General features: G+C 35.8%; 1 protein-coding gene across 2 annotated transcripts in view; it reads left to right on the top strand.

Moving 5' to 3' along the window:
- The window catches only part of LOC150079448 (natural resistance-associated macrophage protein 2-like), a 162,984-nt gene that overhangs the window by 102,301 nt on the left and 37,621 nt on the right, over positions 1 to 23,062 (top strand). For both annotated transcript variants that reach the window (XM_090383971.1, XM_090383970.1), the window contains 2 exons: positions 5,705 to 5,824; positions 7,755 to 7,978. In XM_090383971.1, coding sequence (XP_090240097.1) covers positions 5,705 to 5,824; positions 7,755 to 7,978 — 344 coding nt within the window. The remainder of the gene's footprint in view (positions 1 to 5,704; positions 5,825 to 7,754; positions 7,979 to 23,062) is intronic.

Below are 23,062 nucleotides of genomic sequence, written 5' to 3'. Positions count from 1 at the left end.
TTTTAGGGCTTCTCTCATGTGTAGCAGGATAGTTATAATCACCATCTATAATCACATTGAGTGTGAAAGGCCTGAATTTGAATCCTATTAATGATGAAAGGAATTTTTATGGACTCTTTTTCACAAGTGGTTCGGTTAGTCTCAAGTGAGGCTTGCATGGTTTTTCTCCTGGAAACTCTTGTTTTTTGTCAGCAAACTGACCAAAGAATACACAATTACAGACAATACACTGACTCCTCATAGCCTCAGTTACTTTGCTTCTCAGCATACACCTTATAGTCCACTAGATATGCACTTTTGATCTACAGGAGGTGGGAGCAATAATTATCATGGCCTTTTGTTTAAGGAAATTATTAAACTGCGTGTATGTCCAAATTTTCGATTAGAAAAATTTGATATTCAGTTATAAAACCATATCTCAAATCCATAGCTAGAAGGAATTCTTGTATAATTAACCCTTTTGTGAATATGCTTGCTTATATACATTTTCAAGGTTCTGTTAACACGGTATCAACAAATTATGTCTGTATATGTACAGATTCTCTTGTCTCTGCAGAGACATGCTGTCATTGATCAACTGTGTTTACAAGTAATAGTGATACTGTTTATCCTTGATTAGCATCACTAGATCCAGTGTCCACAGTCTAGGTTTCAGGCTAACATCATAGTAATCCAGCATATTTACCTTTTGCTATGACCATGGGCACTGGCAGGATATTTTGAAAGGTGGTGTGCATGTTGGGATAAATTTTTTGTTCACGAAATTTTCAAATACATGCAATATCTTATGTTTCAATAAATTAATGAAAATATTAAAAATTGTGTATTATTTTCAAATCCAAAGGTGAGGCACTTGCACTATGCTGCTGGTGCCCATGGCCATGACCCATGGAAACTTGGAAAAGGGGATCCTCTTGCTGAACTTTAATGCACTTTGGCCTCTTCTTTGATAAGCTGGATCTCTATTGGTTCATGCAGTGGGTTCATCTGTAAGGGTTAGTCATGTTGATGCCACGCCTGTAGTCCCTTGTCTGAGAGATAGGATTCAGACTGACAGAAATGCTTGGGTAGCCTGAATACATTTATTACTTGATGAGTAGTGGATCTTCCTGCAGCACTGAGACAAATAAAAACCTCTGTGAATCCTGATAATGCCAGTCTCTCCTGGGACTCCAACATGGTCCTTGTCAGAAAATAATCCAGAGAGGACCATAACTGAATATATATCAGGTTCATAACCTACAATTGCCTGGAATGTCTACAACTCCCAAATATTGCTCTGTTCAACACAATTATCACTCTCTGTTCTTGACTGTACTCCACTTTTTGCAAGAGTGCCTGACAACCTACCCTTTATTGAATAGATATAGATCCCATAACACATCTACCTTACAGTTAATATTTTTATTTTCCTACAATTGATAAACCACTACAATCAAATATGATGTGCTATACACCCAGAAGAAATAGTGTTTTTCATTGTGAAACCAGTATCAATATTTAAATCATATGATTGACAATACCTTACAGTTAATTTTAGGTGATGGATACAATGTTGTTAATATTTTTATTTTCTACAATTGATAAACCACTACAATCAAATATGATGCTCTATACACCCAGAAGAAATAGAGCATTTTTCATTGTGAAACCAGTATCAATATTTAAATCATATGATTGACAATATAGCCCCAGCAACTTTTGCACCATACCATTAAGCTTCTATATGACAACAGCAGATAGCTGAGAGATATTGGCTTGTCTGGCATTATTTGAACAATTGTTCAGTCAATCATTGAAATATGATATGTTATTAATCACATTACAGTTGCTGTGAAGAAGAGAATAAAAGAGTGGAAATGGATAACAAGGGGAGTTTCTCAATAATAGTATTCATCCATTAAAATTCTGATTACAATGAGAGAATTCTACTATCTTATCTACAGTGTAGTGCATACTTTTATGTACTTATTTATTTATTATAGTGCATACTTTTATGTACTTATTTATTTATTTATACAAATTATATTATAGGGATATCCTTAGATTAAAGATAGTTCTAGATGCATGTGCAGGATATAATGTATATGTGGGTGGCTGGTATAAGGCTACAAACTGTTCTTGTACCTGTGAAAACTTCTAGCCCACATATATGAAGCACTTAAATAGTGTATAGTCTCTTGGTTGCGGTGGCAGTTATTTTGGAAAAGCTGGACATTGTCTTATGGATAAAATAGGAGAACATCATTAAGATGTACTTATGAGTAATTGTGAGAGATCTCTGTTAGATTTTTACTTTCTAAAAAAGAGGGTTCATCAGATCTCAGTGATGCAGCCAAGATAAACCTCACAGATGGTTCAAGTGAAAATAGTGTCATATTTTGAATACTAAATGTACACTGCCCTACCATTAATATCCGGATACCTGCCTTTAGACAAAAAAAAAAAAAAACTTTTATTGTGTCATTTAATATTTTCTGCTGAAACCTTTTGCTTTTATGACAGCCTTCAATCTTCACTGCCTACACTCAACCAGCTTTTTATAAATGTCAGGTGATATGTTCCTCCACTCAGCCTTTAACGCAGCCACCATTTCGGTTCTTTGGTTAATCTCGACGTGCATGTACCCGATGATCCAATACGTCCCAAAGATGCTTGATAGGGTTCAGATCAGACTGTGGGCTGGCCAATCCAACTTTTCCACACCCATGTTCTCAAACCACTCTGTTACGACCCAAGCAGTATGGTATGGCATGTTAGCATTAACATTTTTTTTAGCATTTAGAAAAGGCACGTGATGCAAGAAAGCAAGCTTATATAGCATTAGCCAAAAAAAAAAAAAAAAAACCTTGTCATTTCACCCATCCACTAGCTTCAAATGTTTGTCTAGTTCCACCTTGAATCTAAGCTATCAGCTTCTACAACGATAGATGGAAGTTTGTTCCAGCACTCAACCACCAGCTGGCTAAAGACAAACTTCCGCACATCTGTCCTACAACTGTCTTTCCTCAATCTGAATTTATGCCCTCTCAGGCGATTATTCTGAGTAAGAGGAAGAATCCCATCAGCATTGAGCATTCTCAAACCATTCAAGGCTTTATACATCTCACTCAGATCACCTCGCAAATGCCTAGTCTCCAGGCACTGTAATTTGCAAAACTTAAGCCTTTCTTCGTAAGAGCAACCCTTTGTTCCATTCACTAATCTTGTTGCCCTTCTCTGTACTTGTTCCAGCAGCTCTACATCGTTCTTAAAATGAGGCCTCCAGACCTGTATACAGTACTCAAGGTGTGGCCTGACCATTGCATTATACAAGGGGATAATCACCTCCTTATCTCTGATAGAAAAATTCCTGTATATCATTGACCATGAGCTAACTCTTGTAGACCATCTGCACTGCTCAGAAAACTTCATATCTGCCTGCACAATTACCCCCAGGTCACTTTCATTCTCTACCACTGTCAGTGTAGTACCATACAATTGATACGTTATTCTGGGATTACTGCTTCCCATATGCACTACTTTACATTTGTCAATGTTAAACCTCAGTTGCCACCTGTTCAACTTTTCTAGATCCTGTTGCAGCAGTGTGCTGTCATTAACAACCCTGCTGACCTTCGTATCGTCTGCAAACTTGGACATTAAGCCTGATATATCATCATCAATATCATTAATAAATATAGAAAACAACAATGGATCCAACACTGAACCCTGGGAGACTCCACTAATAACATTTGTCCACGAAGAGCAGTGTCCATTGATTACCACTATCTGTTGTTTCCCATTCAACCATCCCTTTATCCATTGTAGCAACTTGCCCTTAATGCCATACCTCTCCAATTTGTACAGCAGTCTTCCATATGCAACATTGTATCAAAACTTTATCCATTTATCAAAAGATTTCCTGAAATCCAAGTAGATGATATCAAAATTATTTTTGGCATTCAGTTCCTTTGTGACCACATCTTTTCATAGTATCCAATCAAATTGGTCAGACAAAACTTCCCTTTAACAATGCTGTGTCTTAACTATTACTGCAGTCTTGTCTAGATGATCCTGCAATGCTTCTTTAACCAGTGCCTCCATTAATTTTCCTGGAACAGAAGTTAAACTACTAGGTCTGTAATTACTTGTTGCCCTTTGATCCACCTTTGTGAAATGGAGTCACATTTGCACATCTCCAGTCTATGGGTACCTTTCCTGAGTCCAAGGAAGCTCTCGTTGTCTCACTTTGTCTTGCTGATACAGGTTTCCCAAAGTATTGTCATAATGTTGGGGTGCATAATTGCCGGGATTTCCCGTTATTGCACAACATCCGTGGTTTTGTCGATAACGACTAATGGGCCCAAGCCAAACTGTGAAAAGCACCCCCATGTCATGACACTGCCTCCACCAAACTTCATTGTTGAGAGGATACAATCAGGAAGGAACTGTTTTCCCTGCATTTGCCACACCCAGGAATGGTCATCAGACTGGTAGAGTGTGAACCTTGACTCGTCTGTCCATAAGACTGTTTTCCACTGCTCTACAGTCCAGGATTCATGCTCTCTACACCATGTTAATCAGTGTCTAGCATTTGTTGAAATGATCAATGGCTTGTGAACAGCTGCACGACCATTGTAACTCATATCATGGAGTGACCTTTGTATTGTACTAGTGCTGACATTAGTCCCAATACTCTTGTAGAGGGTTTATGTGACTTGAGACAATGGCAAATTACAATTTGGCTCAGAGTCCTTTGATGAATTCTCTTGTTCTGTTAGTTTTCAGGGTTTACCAGGCCATTTTTTGTCAGATTCAGACCCATTCCTCTTCCATTTGCATATGACATCACTAACAGTTGATGTAAGGATCCCCAGAGTGACTCTGATGTCTCATACAGAATGCTGGCTTATGTGGCATCCTACTGTCATTCCACGTTGGAAATCTTGATTCTGTCGAACATGTCATCTTGCATGCCCACTTTTGCAATTGTCTGTTTTGAAGTCCAGTGTGCAGATTTATAGCAGGTTCTGTGACGTGTTGCATGCATAGGACCTATTTCCCAATCCATGGAGGGGTGTCAGGATATTAATGGTAGGACAGTATATGTAGGGTATTGGCAAGCATATTATATTTGTGCATAGAGTGGTTTTTTTGGATGGTTTGAACTGTGCCACTTGGATCATTGTCACTCAGCCACCTGTGGATTATACATTGCTGTATACTGCCACAGTGGCACAACAACTAATGCTGCAGAGCATTATCATATCTGCTATAGTATTTAAATTGAAAAAATGTGGGCACTTTACTACTGAGAAAGAAGTGTAAGCTTTCAAATCTGAGTGTAATTTGAGTTTTAACTGTATGAATTCAGTGTTTTTAATCATATATTTTAACATTTTCATTTTATATCGTATCCATCTTACATCGTATTCATCTTACATTTCGATTTATTTTCCAAATATTAAATAGCAGCTGTTCTAGTGTCATTGCAAGGTTTATTATGGAATGGTACTCCCTACCTATATTTTTTTTAAACTATATTTCTATATGAAAATTAAAAGTTGAATTTAAATTCTTTTCTTGTGTACTGAGACTTTTCCAGTCTCAGTACACAAATAGCAAGGCTATGAAAGTGTTTAGTCTCAGTACCTGTATATTTTAATATTATTTGTTCATTCATTACATGTGAGTTTTATGTAATATTAAGTTGTTCTTGTAGGGGGTGTTCTTAGGTTGCCAGTTTGGGTTAGCTGCTATGTATATATGGGCAGTAGGTATCCTTGCTGCAGGCCAGAGTTCAACAATGACAGGAACATATGCTGGACAGTTTGTCATGGAGGTATGTTAGTGTTTATTTCATTGCTACTTTTTACTGTACATTATATTTCTGAGTGCTTACATGCTATTTCAAAAGATAAATTTACTATTTAAAAAGACATCTAAATATATGGTTTCATTTACCACAGGCAATAGAAATATTGCAAATAGATTAGGTTTAAGTTAGGTTATGTTATGTTACAAATATTTCTTCTTCTGCGTCAAAAAACTGGGTTTTCTTCTTCACTCTTTTCTTCTAAACAACTACTTATTTTGTATTAATTTTTTTCATATTCACCCTACCTACCATTGAGTATTGTTTTCACATATGGGGTGGTGTTACCAAAACCTCTCTCAAGCTCCTTGACTCCATTCAAAAGAGGGCAGTCAGGTCAATTAATGACATCTCTCTTCATTCTCTCTCTCTCTCTCACATAAATGTTCAAATCTGTTTCCATGGGCACTGTTCTAATTAGCATTTGTAATTCTTTCACTCTTTTCTGAACATGTACCACAAACAAGCTGCATCTATTCAACATTCACCTCCAAACTAACAGAACCAACGTTTCCTAATTTATCTCTTCTACTACTTCTGTTTTCTGGCAGAACATTTCTTCATATGTATTTTCTGTGGGGAGGGGTGGAGAGATTAGTGTTGTAAAAAGATGGTTTTTAAAGGAGAAAAAAAAAAAACATTTATTTCATAAACTTATGTGAAATACCAGAAAAAACAGCATTATAAATTGTAGTATGCTTCTTGCCAAACATTAGTAAAATATAAATTGAAAATTAAAAAGCTAGAATATGAAGCACAAACTGGAAATTTACCAAATAGGAAAAATTATATATACGAAAGGAAGCAGTTGTATTAGCAGTGTAGTCTAGCATTCTAGTTTTTTATTTTATATAAATAACTGTTCAGTGAGTAAAATGTGTATGGAGCACTATTACACAAGGAAAGGTCATTGTTACTTTCTTATTTTGTGTACAAAGGGGTTCAAAAAAGATTTGTACTCATCCAGAAGTATTTTCATAGACAGGATTTTTTTTTGTCTGATGCCTTGAAACCTCTATAGCAACCACACAAATTTTGGTTTTGATTTGACAATTCATTTTTTTTTTTCTTTCCAGCACTGAATGCAGTGCAGTGTCACAATGGATAAAGTGGAATATAGATCAGCGATTCGGTACCCCTTTCTGCAAGGGAAAACACCGAAAACAATTTTCACGAGAAATGGTCGCATGTTTAGGGAGAAGACTGCCCAAGTTAGTGTTGCATATTGGTTTAAACAATTCAAATGTGGAAGAATCCCAGTGCATGATGAAGAAATTCCAGGATGTCCAGCAACTGCTGTAATAGAAGAGTGTTGCAAAAATTGAGACATTAATCCTAGATCACTGTATTAGTTCAAAGAACTAGCTGCAGAGCTCCAAATTAGTGTAAGGTCTGTGGAGAAAGAACATCATCCATTAACAGTTGCATGTGAGTAAAGTGTCTGCTAGATGGATTCCCAGACTTGTGATTCCTCACCATAAGAAGGAAAGGGCACAATGTGCACATAAAACATTGTGCTAGGAAAAGCAAGAGTTTTTCCACAGCTAATCACCATGGATAAAATTTGGACTCCTCACTCTGATTCTGAAACTAAACAAATGTCAAAAAAATGGAAGCATGGTGAATCACCCCCTCCCACCACCACCACCACCACCACCAAAAGGCAAAGGTGCAATTAAATTCTGGCAAAAATGCTGCCAGTTTTTGGGATCGGTATGGTGCTGTATAATGTGCGCTGGCAAATTTTAAAATAGTTAATACTATGAATTTAAGTTCAGTATTCTTTTAATATGTGCAAAGCAGTAATTTCACTCTTACTTGGCAGTACACAAGGATCTATGATAATGTATAATAACAAAAATTGAATCAGTGCAATGATTGACATATTTTTAATTAGGGATTTCTTGATTTGAAGTGGACTAGATGGAAGAGAGTCTTGTTTACCCGAACCATAGCAGTTTTCCCTACTCTTTTCATAGCAATTTATAAAGATGTAACAGATCTAAGTGGAATGAATGATATGCTTAATGCCTTAATGAGTCTCCAGCTTCCTTTTGCTCTTTTACCAACTCTTGCCTTTACTTCATCTAAAAGTGTAATGGGAGATTTCCAAAATGGAAAGTAAGTATAGGGCTTTATTCTGCTTTTTGATTTTTTTCTAATTTCCTTTTATTATATATGTGTACTTCAGTATGTTGTATCTGTTCTATGATTGATACTAAATGATTAAAATCCTATGTTTTATAGAATTGTAATGATTATTCATGTATTATGTCTCCATTAATGTAATAGTTAAATGAAAGTTTTGCTTCTCTACTTTTTATTTAGATATTGATTCTTCTCATAACCATCAGTAGGTGGTTTTAGAAATCAATTTATAATTTGCAAAAGCTATTTTTTTTTTTTTTTTTTGTTTGGTTGCCTAAATCACCAGTTTTAATTATCTTAAGTCTTTAGTTACTGAAGTATTTTTAGTAGAGCCATATTTGCCAATCCATAATTTCATTTGATTTAAAATGATGAGCTTACTTTAAAGCAGCAACTGTAATGGCTGTATGCTGATTTTTATACATAAATAGTTTCCACTTAGTCAGTTTAACTTTAAGGGAAAGTATATTCAGCCAGTTCTCTTTTCTATTGAAAACATAATTGATGAGGCCACAGTTCTATATAGTCAACAAAAAATGTGTTTATACGTGAATTTGTTCCACAAATTCAAGTAAAAGTAATTTTGTTAGTGTGCAAAAGTTTGTGTGGACAGAAAACTCACTTATCCTCTTCTTTATTTCTGATGTGTAAACATCTTTGGTGGCACCTACTAAAAATAGACTGTAGTAAAACCAATTTTTCATGATTTTATGAAATGCAAATGATGTCATTTCTGGAAATGACGTCAATTACTTTAGTTTTTCAATTGCATGTGTAAAACTAACTCAGTTACTTTCCGGAAGTGATGTCAATGATGTCATTTCCGTTCTTTTTGCCCTTTCCATGGTTTAATCAGTGCAAAGCATCATGGGAAAGGCAAAAAGAACGGAGTCAGGTGAGGAGATCATGCAAAAGATCATGGGAGGTTATCTTGGATGTGCTCAGAGCTAGTTGTGGAAAACTGTTTGATTCGGGGCATACCACTTAGGTGGCTTTGGGCTAACCATTGCCACCTGTGGCAGAAATATTTTGATAGCCAGAGAAATGGATGTCATGCAAAATTTAAAATTAAAAAAAAAAACAAAAAAATGGTTTGACCAGCACAAAGCATCATGGGAAAGGCAAAAAGAATGGAGTCAGGAGAGGAGATCATGCAGAGGATCATGGAGGTGATCTTGGATGTGCTCAGATCTGGCATAAACCAGCTGGTTGTGGAAAAATGTTTGATTTGGGGCATACCACTTAGGTGGCTTTGGGCTAACCATTGCTACCCATGGCAGAAACCTTTTGGTAACCAGAAAATTGGATATCTTGAGGGCAGTCTGCACAGTAGTTCTGTCTGTCACAACGGCAGCCTTACCATTTGAAGCGCATGTAATGTAGGCATTACAGTACCCGTCTGTATTACTGAAGTGGTTGTATATTTCCATCAAGAGGCAAATCATAAACATTTTTCTGCAACCAGCTGGGTCGGTTGCAGAAGTCCTCGCTGGTGATCAAGTTTTTGCATTTCTTTGCAGTTGCACTGAGTCAGTTGAGGGTGGCGAGCTTTAAATCCTCATTCATCTCGCTGTTTGGATGATTGTAGAAGTTTTGAAAGGGGTCTTCTTGCAATCATGTTACAAGGCTATGTAGGTCATTACTGCATGCTTCGTCAGGGTCACTGTTGTTGTTGTCTTGACACGTCTTACATATTTCAATCGTTTTGTGAATGTCCAAGTTTGATTCATATAATTTACACTGTTCTAGTATGAGCTCTTCATTGTCGTCTTAGATCTTGACATATTTCATATCTGACAGTATCTCTGTTTCCTCATTGCAAAATGGAACATGCAGCATTGCCATCTCGCACAGGGCGCCTCCGTAGCCAGGTGGGAAGGAGCAGCGGTGCGTAGCACACGCTTTTTGATTAGACCGGGGTTCGAGCCCGTCACCACCAAATACGGAAGATGCGGAAAGGTCAGGAAATGACCACCGCATCTCCCGGAGCAATATGGCCTTAGTTGCTAATGCTCCTAAAAACCAAATAACAAACTAACAAATAACCATCTCGCACTTATACTCGTTGAGATCCTGAGCCAAGTCATAGTTTCGATAGTGTATTATGTGTTGATACTGTCATTTCTTGCAGATCTCATTAGCTCTGCATGTGTAATTTGCGACAAAGCATGACAGAGTAACATGATCCAACACGATAGTATGATTGTAACAATACAAATACTTGTATTGTTGCAATAATACTATTCAACAAATGGCTACAATCAAATGGATAATTAGGCTATTGGCCTAACCTCTTCCAAACATTGATTCAGTAGAGTAAGTAGTGGGCGTGTGCATAAAACATTACATTGTTCATACTAAATATTTCGGACTGAAGTATGATGCTAATGTTACCAACGTTGAGTCAGTAGTGGGCGTGAACAAGAAACATTACATCATTCATGATTTTGTTTCTAGCTGTTCAAAATTTAGTAGGTGTCATCAAAGTTGTTTACACATAAAACATCTTTCATGCATACAGAGTACATATGTGGTTTTTTGTGTTATAGTTGCACTTTTTTCCAAATAATAAATTGGAAATAATAATAAATCTGTAGCATGAAGTTTGTGACATTACACAGGCACAAAGTCTCAAAACTGGCTGCCTCCAGACTTGCAGGGTGCCAGTCTTGGAATTTTTCCAGTTTTTAAACGTCACATATGGCCCCGGTGCCAAGCGTTCCGTGGCCAAGCGATTATAGTGCGTTCAATAAAGTGATCCTTTCAAAGAGCTTTTGCCATATAGAGATTCTTTTTTTGTTCTGATTACCGTTTTCCTCATTTTCTACTAGAGTAGCTCTTTGACACTACAGGAAGCAGGCAAAGGCCCACAAAGGAAAAGACACACCTTTGTTGCTTTTTCATATCTCTCACTAACACAACTAACAGCTGCTTGGTCACCTCGTGGCACTGCTCCTGCCTCCCCGTGGTGGGGCCGGTAATAACCTGGGTGGAATAGCCAATCTCCCAGGGTGCAAAGGAGCTGACATGGATAAAGAAAATTATCCAGCATTAGAGCTGCTGAGCTCAAATACCACAGATTGGTATAACTTGGATCAAGGAAATGCACAAAATAAGTGCTTGAAAAAAGATAACCAACCAGAGTATCCAAATTTCCTTATTATCCATTCTTTAAGTAGTCAACCAGTGAGTAAACTGTCTCCATTTAGCATACAGCGATTTCTAGAAAATGCTGCTGGATCACCTAAAATGGTCAAAAGATTAGTCAGGCGATTTACTCGTTGAGACAACACAGTCCAAACATTCAGAACTGTTGTTAAAGCTCTCAACATTTGGAAGAATTCCTGTTAAAATCTCTCCCCACACCACCCTAAATAGTTCCAAAGGTGTTATCTCTGAGTGGGATCTGTTGAATGTAACAGAAGAGGAGCTTGTGAAGGAACTGAAAGATCAAAAGGTCATACAAGCTAAGAGAATTTTGACTCATAGGAATGACAATCTCATTCCAACCCGTAGTGTAATACTCACATTCAGTACTCCAAATTTACCAAATACTGTTAAAGCTGGTTATCTAAATTGCCATATTTGCCCCTATATACAAATCCACTACGGTGTTAAGTGTCAGAAGTTCGGATGCTCACAGACAACACTTTGAGGAAACACAATATGCCCAAAATGTGGATCACACTCAAACTGACTGTACTGAAACATCTCCAGTTTGCCCTAATTGCAAGGAAGATCATCCTGCATATTCTAAAAATTGTGAGTTATGGAAACTTGGGAAAAAAAATACAGAAATTTAAAGTTGAACACAGTGACCTATCAGGAAGCGAGACGACAAATACTGAAAGATACTCCTGCATACACATATGAAAATGTTACAAAGAAATATCATTCTGTTGCTACACAAACCAGTGACTCAGTTCCACCTAACATATTGCTTGCTGAATGGGCTAGGGCTCAGCTTTCAGTTCTTCAGCCATCTTTGAAGCAAAACAACAAAGACCAGACTTGTAATACCCCAATTTCCATCCCCTCTACTAGTGGCATAAAGTCCTAAAGTGAAACCAGGATGGCAAAAGCTGAATCATCTACTAAGAGCCACATTAATACTTCAGAAATGGATATAGATGACAAAGCTCAAGAAGAACCTTTATTAGAAATTTATGCTGAAGAAGATATGGACATTCAAGAAAATTAATACTCAAACACCAGCCAGGTAATTAAATATTTAATAAAATAAAATAATACAGTAAACTGGACTATTACAATGGGTACTAAAAGAAATAAAATCGGTTAAAAATAGAAGATATGGACACTGGACGGCCTACCTTTCCTAAAAAAGATAAAATTAAAATAGATCGCAATAAGCCTACTACCTCTAAAAAACAACCAGATTATCCTACTACTAAAACTAAATAATGCAGTGCATTTTACAATGGAATTGTCGAGGACTACATACTAATACAGATGAGCTATATGACAATTCGACATTTCAGTCCAGCAGGCATTTGTTTACAGGAAACATATTTAACTCTACAAGTGACCCCCTCAATAAAGAAATATACTTTGTACAGGCGTGACAGGAATGCAGCAACTGCAGCCCATGAAAATCCCCTTAAAAACTAATTTAGAAGTTGTTGCTGTAAGAATAGAACTTGGAATAATTTTTTTTCTCTTGTATCTATTTATCTTCCACCGAACCAAACGTATGTACTCAAAGACTTTGATGAGCTCCTTTCCCAGATACCACCTCTTATTTGTTTGATGGGTGACTTTAATGGACACCATCCATTATGGGAAATCTACATATGGATAAAAGAGGGAAACTAATAGAAACCTTACTGGACACACACACAGTCGAACTCTGCTGAACACCGGTGCACATACTCGTGAATTATTCCACAGGAAATACTTCTGCCATAGATTTGTCTATCTGCTCCCCCACACTGTACCCAAGTATACATTGGGCAGTATTGGATAATCCACATAACAGTGATCACCTTCCTATTATTTGTAGATTCCAAACTACTTCCACATATCAGGAAACTCGCAGAAGATGGAAATTCTCAAAGACAAACTGGACAAAGTTTTCCCTAAATATATCTTTAGATAAACATTTGATTCAGAATCTGTCAATAGATGAAGCCACTGACCATATCACTACACAGATACTTGCAGCAGCTGATAAAACTATTCCTCAGTCGCCAACTCGTCCACACAGGCATAAAAACTACTGGTGGAATGATGAATGTAATAGAGAAAGAAAAGAATAAAGCTTGGAATATTTTCTGCAAGCCTCCCACTACTATTAGCTTTATTATTTACAAGAAACTTAATGCTAAAGTGCAACAAATAAGAAGGAAAGCCAAAAAAGATTCCTGGATACAGTTCGCTTCCACTATCACAAAAAACACCGATACTAGATTAATCTGGAGGAAAATCTAACATCTGAACGGCAAATATCCTTTGTCATCCTCTCCTATATTGATCTGTAAGGGACAGGAACTGTCTTCCCCAAAAGACATAGCAAATGCTTTTGCCGAAATTTCAGCAGCAAATTCATATGATGCTCCATTCCAATGAATTAAAGAGGCAACAGAAAGGCAGAAGTTAAATTTCAACACCGGTCACTCTCTTCCATATAACCAGCTTTTCACAATATCTGAATTAAAGGAATCTCTTAACAGAGCACCCAATAGTGCAGCTGGCCCTGATGGTATTTTTTATATTATGTTAAAACACTTGAATGCTGCTGCTTTACAAACTCTTCTAATATTTTTTAATAGAATTTTTCAGGAACATGATTATCCTTGCTCTTGGAGACATTCACTTGTATTAGCCATCCCTAAACCAGGAAAAGACTTCTCTAATCCAGTTAATTATCATCCAATTTCCTTAACTAGTAGTTTAGGGAAAACCCTGGAGAAAATTGTTCTCAAACAGCTCACCTGGTTTCTTGAGTGACATAACATCTTACATAAAAATCAGTATGGCTTTTGGCAAAATAGATCTGCATTAGATATGATGACTAAAGCAGAATCAAACATCAGAAATGCTTTTGTCAGAAATGACCACCTTAGTTATGTTAAGTTTTGGATTTAGAGAAGGCCTTTGATACATGGCGTTTTGGTATTCTATGGGATTTTTACGCTTTTGGACTATGAGGCAGGCTTCCCTTGTTTGTTCAGAGCTTTCTTCAGGGCAGAACCTTTCAAGTTAGTCATCTAAATATTCTTTCTATAATCCATATCCAGGAGGAGGGGGTCACTCAGGGATCTATTTTGAGTCCTACTCTATTTTTAATAAGAATAAACAATATCATCCATGATATTCCAAGAACAGTAGAATTATATCACCATGCAGATAACCTCATGATCTCATGCCAAGGGAAAAATATGAATTCTATCGAGAGACAACTTCAGATCTCAATTAACAAAATTGAGCTGTGGATGTCTCGCAATGGCTACAGCTTATCAGCACAAAAATCCAACTGTATTCATTTTTGTGAAAAACAAAAGATCCATCCTGAGCCCGAACTAAAACTTAAATTCCACCATACCTCTTTCGAACAGTATCAGGTTTCTTGGCCTAATCCTAGATAATAAATTAAACTTCTTACAACACGTTACATACCTGAGAACCATTTGCTTGAAAAAATTAAATATCCTCAGAATACTGTCATCATCAATGTGGGGTGCTGACCAATATACTCTGCTTCGGCTATATTGAGTATTAATCTGATCTCGCTTGGATTATGGAGCTCCAATCTATGACTCTGCCAGGAAAAGTGCACTAATTCGGTTAGACACTATCCATCAAAGTTCCCTAAGAACTGCTTTAGGAGCATTCAGAACATCCCCTGTACAGAGTTTATATATAGAGGCACACGAACCTCCACTCCGTCTTCGGAGGAAAATATTGCTACTCAACTGTGCAGCAAAGATACGGAGCCTTCCCTTCCATCCTATCTTGCCATACTTATTTGAGCCCCAATGGACCACCTTTTATCAGAACAAACCCAATGAAAACAAGCCAATTGGGATAAGGCTGCTACAGTTAACACGATGCTGGAATTTAGATATGGGTAATACCTTTCAGGAAACAAGCACACATGACCCTCCATAGTCTGATTATACTCCAATCTGTGATTTCTTATTCCAATAATGGGGGAAAAAGCAAGCAGCAGATCTCACCATCAGGAAGCTCCATGCTGCACCTGTAGCTAAAAATCATTGGTGGTTTCAAATATATACCGATGGCTCAAAAACAAGTACAACAGTGAGTGCAGCGGCAGTTTTGTTTATTTTTTCTAGTTCTGCGTCCCTTCCAAAGGAATGCACCGTCTATTCTGCTGAACTGTGGGCAATTAAAATAGCTCTGGATCACGTGATTAATCTGTCGATTAAGAAAACTGTGATCTACTCTGATTCTCTCAGCATTTAAAAATCCATCTAGGCCAATCCACCCCGTATTGAAGCAAATCAGATCCCAAATAATTGCATTACAAGCTGATAACCAGTCAGTCACGTTCTGTTGGATACCAGGTCATGTAGGCATCAAAGGAAATGAATATGCAGATCAAGCCGCTAAACATCCAATCACTGCAAGCTCTTCTAACTACCAAGGGCCATATACTGACTACAAATCAGTCATAAAAAATGTGTGTGAAGTGCAATGGTTGCAAATATGGCAGGCTCAGGGTGGCAGTAAACTGCTTCAATTTAAACACGAACCTAAGTTGTGGCCATCAAGCATGCAATCAAATAGGTAAGAAGAGGTGATCCTGGCTAGGACGCATATTGGGCACACACATCTAACCCATATTTATTTACTCATGGGGGAAGATCTGCCTATTTGTGCATATTGTCAGTCTACACTTACAATGAAGCATATTCTAATAGATTGCAATCATTATAATAATTATCGAAGCACAATTTTCACATTGCTTTTGCATCTGTAACATTACCTCATCTAATTGGAGATGATGCAAATCTAGCCGATTTCTTTGTTTTCTTGAAGCAGACACGATTATTTAACAGATTTTAACTGGTAATTGCATTATGGAATAGAATCAGGCACAATATGGCCTTAGTAGCCCTTGTGCCATTAAACAACATATCAATCAACTAACATCACATGTAGAGGATTCAAATTGATTTACATCCTTATTCTTATCCACTTCATGTAAAATATATTCACAAAAATATTTCAATAAAATAGTTTGAAATTATAGATTGCTTTCTGATTTGTGGACTCTACTTTCAATTTTTTGTTCAGAGGCTAAAAACACATTTATAGCTGTTACTGATTCCAATATTTTGTCTGGTTAAAAAAAAAAAAAAAAAACCCTGCTTTGTTAATGTTAAAAACATCAGTGATAGTTTCAGATCAAGTATGGTAGTTTGGGCTCTTTACTATTTTACTAGGCTATTGGTTAGGCCAATAGCCTAGTGTGTATATATATTTATATGAGTAATATGGAAAGAAAGTTAATAAATTGTAACAAGCTGTAACTAATACTTATGGGCCAATGCAGTTGCTAGAGCAATTATGAATTACAACCATAATGTGTATAAAATATTTTGTATAATATTGAAGATAATAATATAGAAGGTAATTCAAGCAGACAATACCAAGCTGGATTTAAAGAAATGCAAGGGATATAAAAAAATATATATATATATATATATATATATATATATATATATATATATATATATATAAAGCATCCATAAAATTACTGAGTTTAGGTTGTAAAGATGTAAAATTATAGTTTAAGCGTAATATATAGAACACACCAATTAATGCCATCAAACGATCGAACATTACATCGGACGTTATGTATATACTAAATAGATACGTTATAGTGTAAAGTAAATATCTTTAAAGTTTGAAAATCCATATAGCCATAGTCCTGCCATATCTCCAGTATACATGAAAACCAAAATATAAATCATATTAAGTAAATTAATAAAATAATATGCCCAACACAGGAAAATTATTTTGCAAGGAACTTTGTCGAGGGCTAAACCCTTACAAAATAACCAACCCATGCTAGACTGAGCCATCGGTTTCTGTTATCATCTGCCTGTATACTAAAGCCAAATTATATAATAGTGGAAATGTAGAATAATTTAGTATAACATTAACGTAAGATTTGAGACAAATGTAAGTCTAGAATGCCAAAACAACAAGTGTAGTACCGTATTACATAACAACAATTTATAAATGTTACAGGCTGGATGATATTTAGCCCGACCGATCGCTACCACATTATAAGCACAACTGAGTAATTATTAAAATTTTGCTGAACACAATTTAGCATAAAATTTGCAGAAAATAGCTACTAAAGCTAACCGAAGGAGAACGGAAAAACGGAAAAAATTTTTTCCGTTCTCCTTCGGTTAGCTTTAGTAGCTATTTTCTGCAAATTTTATGCTAAATTGTGTTCAGCAAAATTTTAATAATTACTCAGTTGTGCTTATAATGTGGTAGCGATCGGTCGGGCTAAATATCATCCAGCCTGTAACATTTATAAATTGTTGTTATGTAATACGGTACTACACTTGTTGTTTTGGCATTCTAGACTTACATTTGTCTCAAATCTTACGTTAATGTTATACTAAATTATTCTACATTTCCACTATTATATAATTTGGCTTTAGTATACAGGCAGATGATAACAGAAACCGATGGCTCAGTCTAGCATGGGTTGGTTATTTTGTAAGGGTTTAGCCCTCGACAAAGTTCCTTGCAAAATAATTTTCCTGTGTTGGGCATATTATTTTATTAATTTACTTAATATGATTTATATTTTGGTTTTCATGTATACTGGAGATATGGCAGGACTATGGCTATATGGATTTTCAAACTTTAAAGATATTTACTTTACACTATAACGTATCTATTTAGTATATATATATATATATATACATAACTTATCGTTGTCTACCCAAAATCTAGATGACTTCAACTGGGGCCAACCACCCAGACTGAAGGCAGAAAACGACAAGGAGTTCTCTGTTTCTGTAATGATCAATATCTGCTAAGATATATAAAATATAAAAAATCCAGAGATTAAGTAATTTGAATCTAAACCAATTAAAGGTGGTTAAAAATTTTTGAATCAAAAGGAAGGTATTATAAATGTAAGCATATATTGAACATCGTTGACCTGACAGAGAACATAATTTAATAATTAAAATAAGAATAAATGTAAAGTATAAGGCATATCTACCGTATCCAGGACATAATGTAACAACTAGTCGTTATGAAATAATAATCCCTGTAGTGAGTATATATTTGGTGACCCCTATGTGATAGATATGGTAAAAATAAATAATTAATTAATTAAAGTTAAGTTAACGCAAAGAGAAACATGCAGATAATAAGAAGAATAAAAACTAATAGAGTAGGAATAATAGAACCTGAACTCCATAAAGGCGAAAATATAGCAGTACAAATAAGAAATAGTTTCTCCTACATCCTCTGATTACCCTAATAATTTTGGAGAAATAAGAACAAAGTGTAGGACAGCTTAAAGACAATACAAGATATAAGTTGTAGCTCGGGTATGCCCGGGATCACAAACCCGTTCCTATAGTAGGACCCTGAGCTGAATTTGCATGTCACCTTAGCGTGAACTTAAGTATATACAGTGTGATTATAAAATAAGATAAAATAAAAATAAATATAATTAATTTCAAAAATTTATTTTCTGAACCCATTGCTTCAATATAATTACCATAATTATAGATTTAGAGCCATGTATATTATGTATATAGGATACACTTTGCTTTCTTGGTGTCTTACGGCTTAGAAAACTTGTACCCACTGGCCTGCAAATTATAGTGTATCATTTATTTATTTTTATTTTATGTTATTTTATCTTATTTTATAATCACACTGTATAAGCTTTTCAAATTGTTACTTTTGTATTTTCTATATTGATCATAGTATTGTGGCTTATATCCTGAACTCCTTTGCAGTGACACACCTTTCTTCATGCCGTTCTCTACTTCTTTGATGATTTGTTCCTTCTTTTTTAAAGTTAACATGTTGTAAACTCATTTCATTGGCACTTTGAATAATTAAATAAAAATGAAACATTCAAAAGGACTACTGTGTATAGTATTACGTGACTTATTGTAATACATATATGAATCAGCAATACATTCATATTGCTGATTCATATATGAAGTTTTACATTGTTATCAAAGACTAAATGATACAGTGCAATCTCTGTTGATGTTGTCATGACATTAAATTCTCTAATGAATTAAGAAGCTTGTGCAGAGTGGAACAAAAAAATAAAATAAATATGGATGAGGTGAGTTGCTGGGGTTTGTTAATTTATGACCCTGCTAACATAATCTATGAGGGTGCTAAGTTTATGACAGCACTAGTACATCGGTAGTCCAAAAAACATAAAATATGAAATGGGAAAATAACAAGAGGGCTGACCATGTTTGAGCTCTGAAGATTTACCAGGGTAGGGTCACTAGCCATTTATTGAAAGTGTTTTTTTTTTTTGTTTGGTACACATATAGCAAGTTGTGCACCTTCTCTTTCATTATGAATTTAAAACATTTGAATTAGCTAAGAAGGTCCTAATTTGCCTTCACATTAAAAAAATTTACCTTTCTTACTAAATAACATAGATATAACTACAGTAGAATCCTGTTAATCCAGACTTGATGGGACCACACTCTGTCATGATTAATGAAAGTCTGAATTAACTGGAAGCTATCTTTTCACGTACCAGTTTTTATTTAATGATACTAAATAACAATTTTAAAGTAAAAATTATAAAGAGTAAAAGAATATGGTAAGTAAACAAAATACTGTACAAAGGAATAACGTTTTAATGTAGAACATTATATTACACAAAATTAAACACACAAATATTACAACACAAAACAAATAACTCTTTTTGAGAAGTTTACTTGAAATAGTCCTCATGTTTTTTTGTTTTAATTTTGAAGCTCACTTTCAGGCTACACAATCTCACAACCACTTCAAGGTCAGAAGCTCACCAGCTAATGTGTCATCAGCTAAGATGACACATCAGCTGTCTCTTGAAATATAAATCAGTAGCTTCTCCAGCATTCTGGTTGCTTCAGTGTGACTCTTGCCAGTTGTTTCCTCTCACACTTTATCATTGGAGTTGTAATCTTCATTAGCTTGCAATGATGATGATGAGCATGCTTGCATGATGTCTTCCTTAGTGAGGATCTGATGTCCTGTATATCCTATATCATTGTCACACATTATCCATGGGGCAATATGTTCATTTGTTAAGTCTGAACAATCTCCTAGATGTTGAAATAACTGAACAAAATCATTATCATCCTTGTTATCATCAGGATCCAAAGAAATATCCATTTCCTCCTCCGATCTTTCCATTGGAACATCAGGCCAAAGTTTTTTCCAGCATTTGATAAGGATAGTCGTGTCAGTTTTGTCCCAAGCTGCAGCAGAATAATAAATGACTATCTTTTTGTTGCCATTTTTAAGAAGGTCCATAAAGTTCAATTTTTCTTCAAGCACTTCTTGTTGTTCTAACAGTGAGATTGTCAACTTCTTTCTGTGAAGCGACGGTATCTTCTGTACCGTCGCTTCACAGCCTCTATAACTTCTTGATCCATAGGCTGTAACAGTGCAATAACATTGGGTGGCAAAATTTTTACAAAAATGCTGCCAGATCTCAGTTCTTCTGCTGGGTGGGTTGGAGCATTATAAATGAATAAAACTGCTTTTTCTTCTAGTCATTGATCCCTTAAATATTTTTTAACTAACGGAACAAACCAGATGAAAAACCAATCTTTAAAAAGAGCTGAGGTCATCCAAGCTGATTTTTGTGATGTGTACTTTGCTGGGAGGGAATTTAAGTTTACATTTTTAAGAGTGCCGGGCTTAGCAAATTTCCCTATGACTAACAGTGGTAACTTTAAATTCCCAGACGTGTTACTGCACAAAAGTAATGTCACTCTTTCCTTACTCTATTTATGTCCTTTAGCTGAAGAGTCGAGTTATGAGGCAAGCGTTTTTTTGGGTAACATTTTGAAAAATAAACCAGTTTCATCAGCATTAAAAATTTGGGATGGAACTAAATTTTCTTCACTAATAAACTTGAGAAACTGTACTTTAAATTCTTTGCTTGCAACACAATCAGCAGAAAGACTTTCACCTGTAATTCTGAGCTGTCGGATTCCATGACGCTCCTTCCACCTTGATCATCATCATCATCAGCCATTTTCAATCCACTGCAGGATGAAGGCCTCTCCAGCAACTTTCCTGTTCCTTCTGTTTTGTGCAATGGCCATCCATTTACTACCCAAAAACTCATGAATTTCATCTATCTGTCTCCGCTGTTGTCTTCCAGGTTTTCTTCTAGCTCCTCTTGGGTACCATTCTGTTATTTTCTTAGTCCATCTGTCATCATGTCTTCGAGCTATGTGTCCTGCCCAAGACCATTTTAGTTCTTTAATTTTAATAAGAATGTCCTTTACTTGAGTTTGCTGCCTAATCCATGTGTTTCCCTTCTTATCTAACAGTCTGATTCCCAATATAATTTGTTTCATTCTTTGCTGTGTAGTTCTCAGCTTCTCATCCATTCTTTTGGTGAGTGCCCAAGTTTCATTTCCATAAGTCATGGTGGGGAGTATACATTGGTTCATTATTTTACGTTTCAGACAAACTCGGATATTGCTCTCATTATGTAACTATATTTCCTCAATGCTATCCATCCAAAATTTATTTTTCTCTTGACTTCCAGCCATTTATCATTATTACAGCTAATAACTTGTCCCAGATAAGTATATGACTCCACCTTTTAGTTGCTGCTTTCAATTACTGCTCCTTCAATCATTGTTTCTTTCTGTGGCATACTTGTTCATCATTACTTTTGTTTTAGCCATATTCATCTTTAGTCCAAAATCCTTACTAACTGTGCATAACTGATTAAGATTTTCCTCTAATTCTTTTGAATTGTGGCTTATGACCACAATGTCATCTGTAAATCGTAAATGGTTTAGGTACTCTCCATTCACATTGACTCCTTTCTGCGACCAGTCTAATCTTCTGAAAGCTTCCTCAAGGGCAGCAGTAAACAGTTTCGGAGATATTGTGTCTCCTTGTCGAACTTTTTCTCGATTTTAAATTTCCTACTGCCTTTGTCTAGTCTAATAAAGGTAGCATTCTCATATATTTTCTTCAAAATCATAATATATGTGGTATCTATGCCTTGTCTTTCCAGTGCCCGAAACATTGCCTTATGCTGTATGGAGTCAAATGCCTTTTCATAATCCACAAATGCCAGGCATAATGGTGTTTTATATTCATTTGCTTTCTCCATTAGCTGTGATATTATGTGAAGGTGATCCATAGTTGAGAATCCTGTCCTAAAGCCAGCTTGCTCTTTCGGTTGATTCTCATCAAGTATTTTTTCTAATCTGTTAGTAATAACCCTTGTGAACAACTTATAGATGTGGGATAACAAGCTAATTGGTCTATAATTTCCAATTTCTGATTTATCTCCTTTCTTATGCAGCAAAACTATGATTGCATTATTCCACTGCTTAGGCGTAACACCTTTTCTAATGCATTTTGTGAAGAGCCTTGCCAGTTTTTGCGTTATGTTTCTTCCTTCCAATTTTAACAACTTTACAGTAACTTCATCTTCCCCCAGGGCTTTCTGACTCTTCATTTTTTTCAATGCATGTTCTACCTCATCGGGAAGGATATTGGTTATGTCATATGTGTTACTGATTTGTGATCCATCTTCCCCACTGCTGGCATCATTCCCTCGCTCCTTGTATAATTCTTTATAGTCATCTTCTGCTATTTGAATTATGCCTTCTCTGCTACTTATAAGTACACTATCACTGTTCTTCAGTTTTAGTATTATTTTTCTTTCTCTTACTGCTTATGGCTGCTGATTCAAGTCCATTGTTTTCCTTTAATGCTTGTTCTACTTTTCTTGTGTTAAATCTTATGTCCTCTCTGAGTCTCTTTCTAATGGCTTTGCATAACTCAGTATACTCAGTTTTCTCC

Source organism: Mastigoproctus giganteus, chromosome 10 (assembly GCF_048544385.1).
Source record: "Mastigoproctus giganteus isolate SK-2022 chromosome 10, ASM4854438v1, whole genome shotgun sequence".
Lineage (NCBI taxonomy): Eukaryota > Metazoa > Arthropoda > Arachnida > Uropygi > Thelyphonidae > Mastigoproctus > Mastigoproctus giganteus.
The sequence above is the reverse complement of the archived record's forward strand: the minus strand, read 5'-3'. Positions and strand labels throughout refer to the sequence as shown.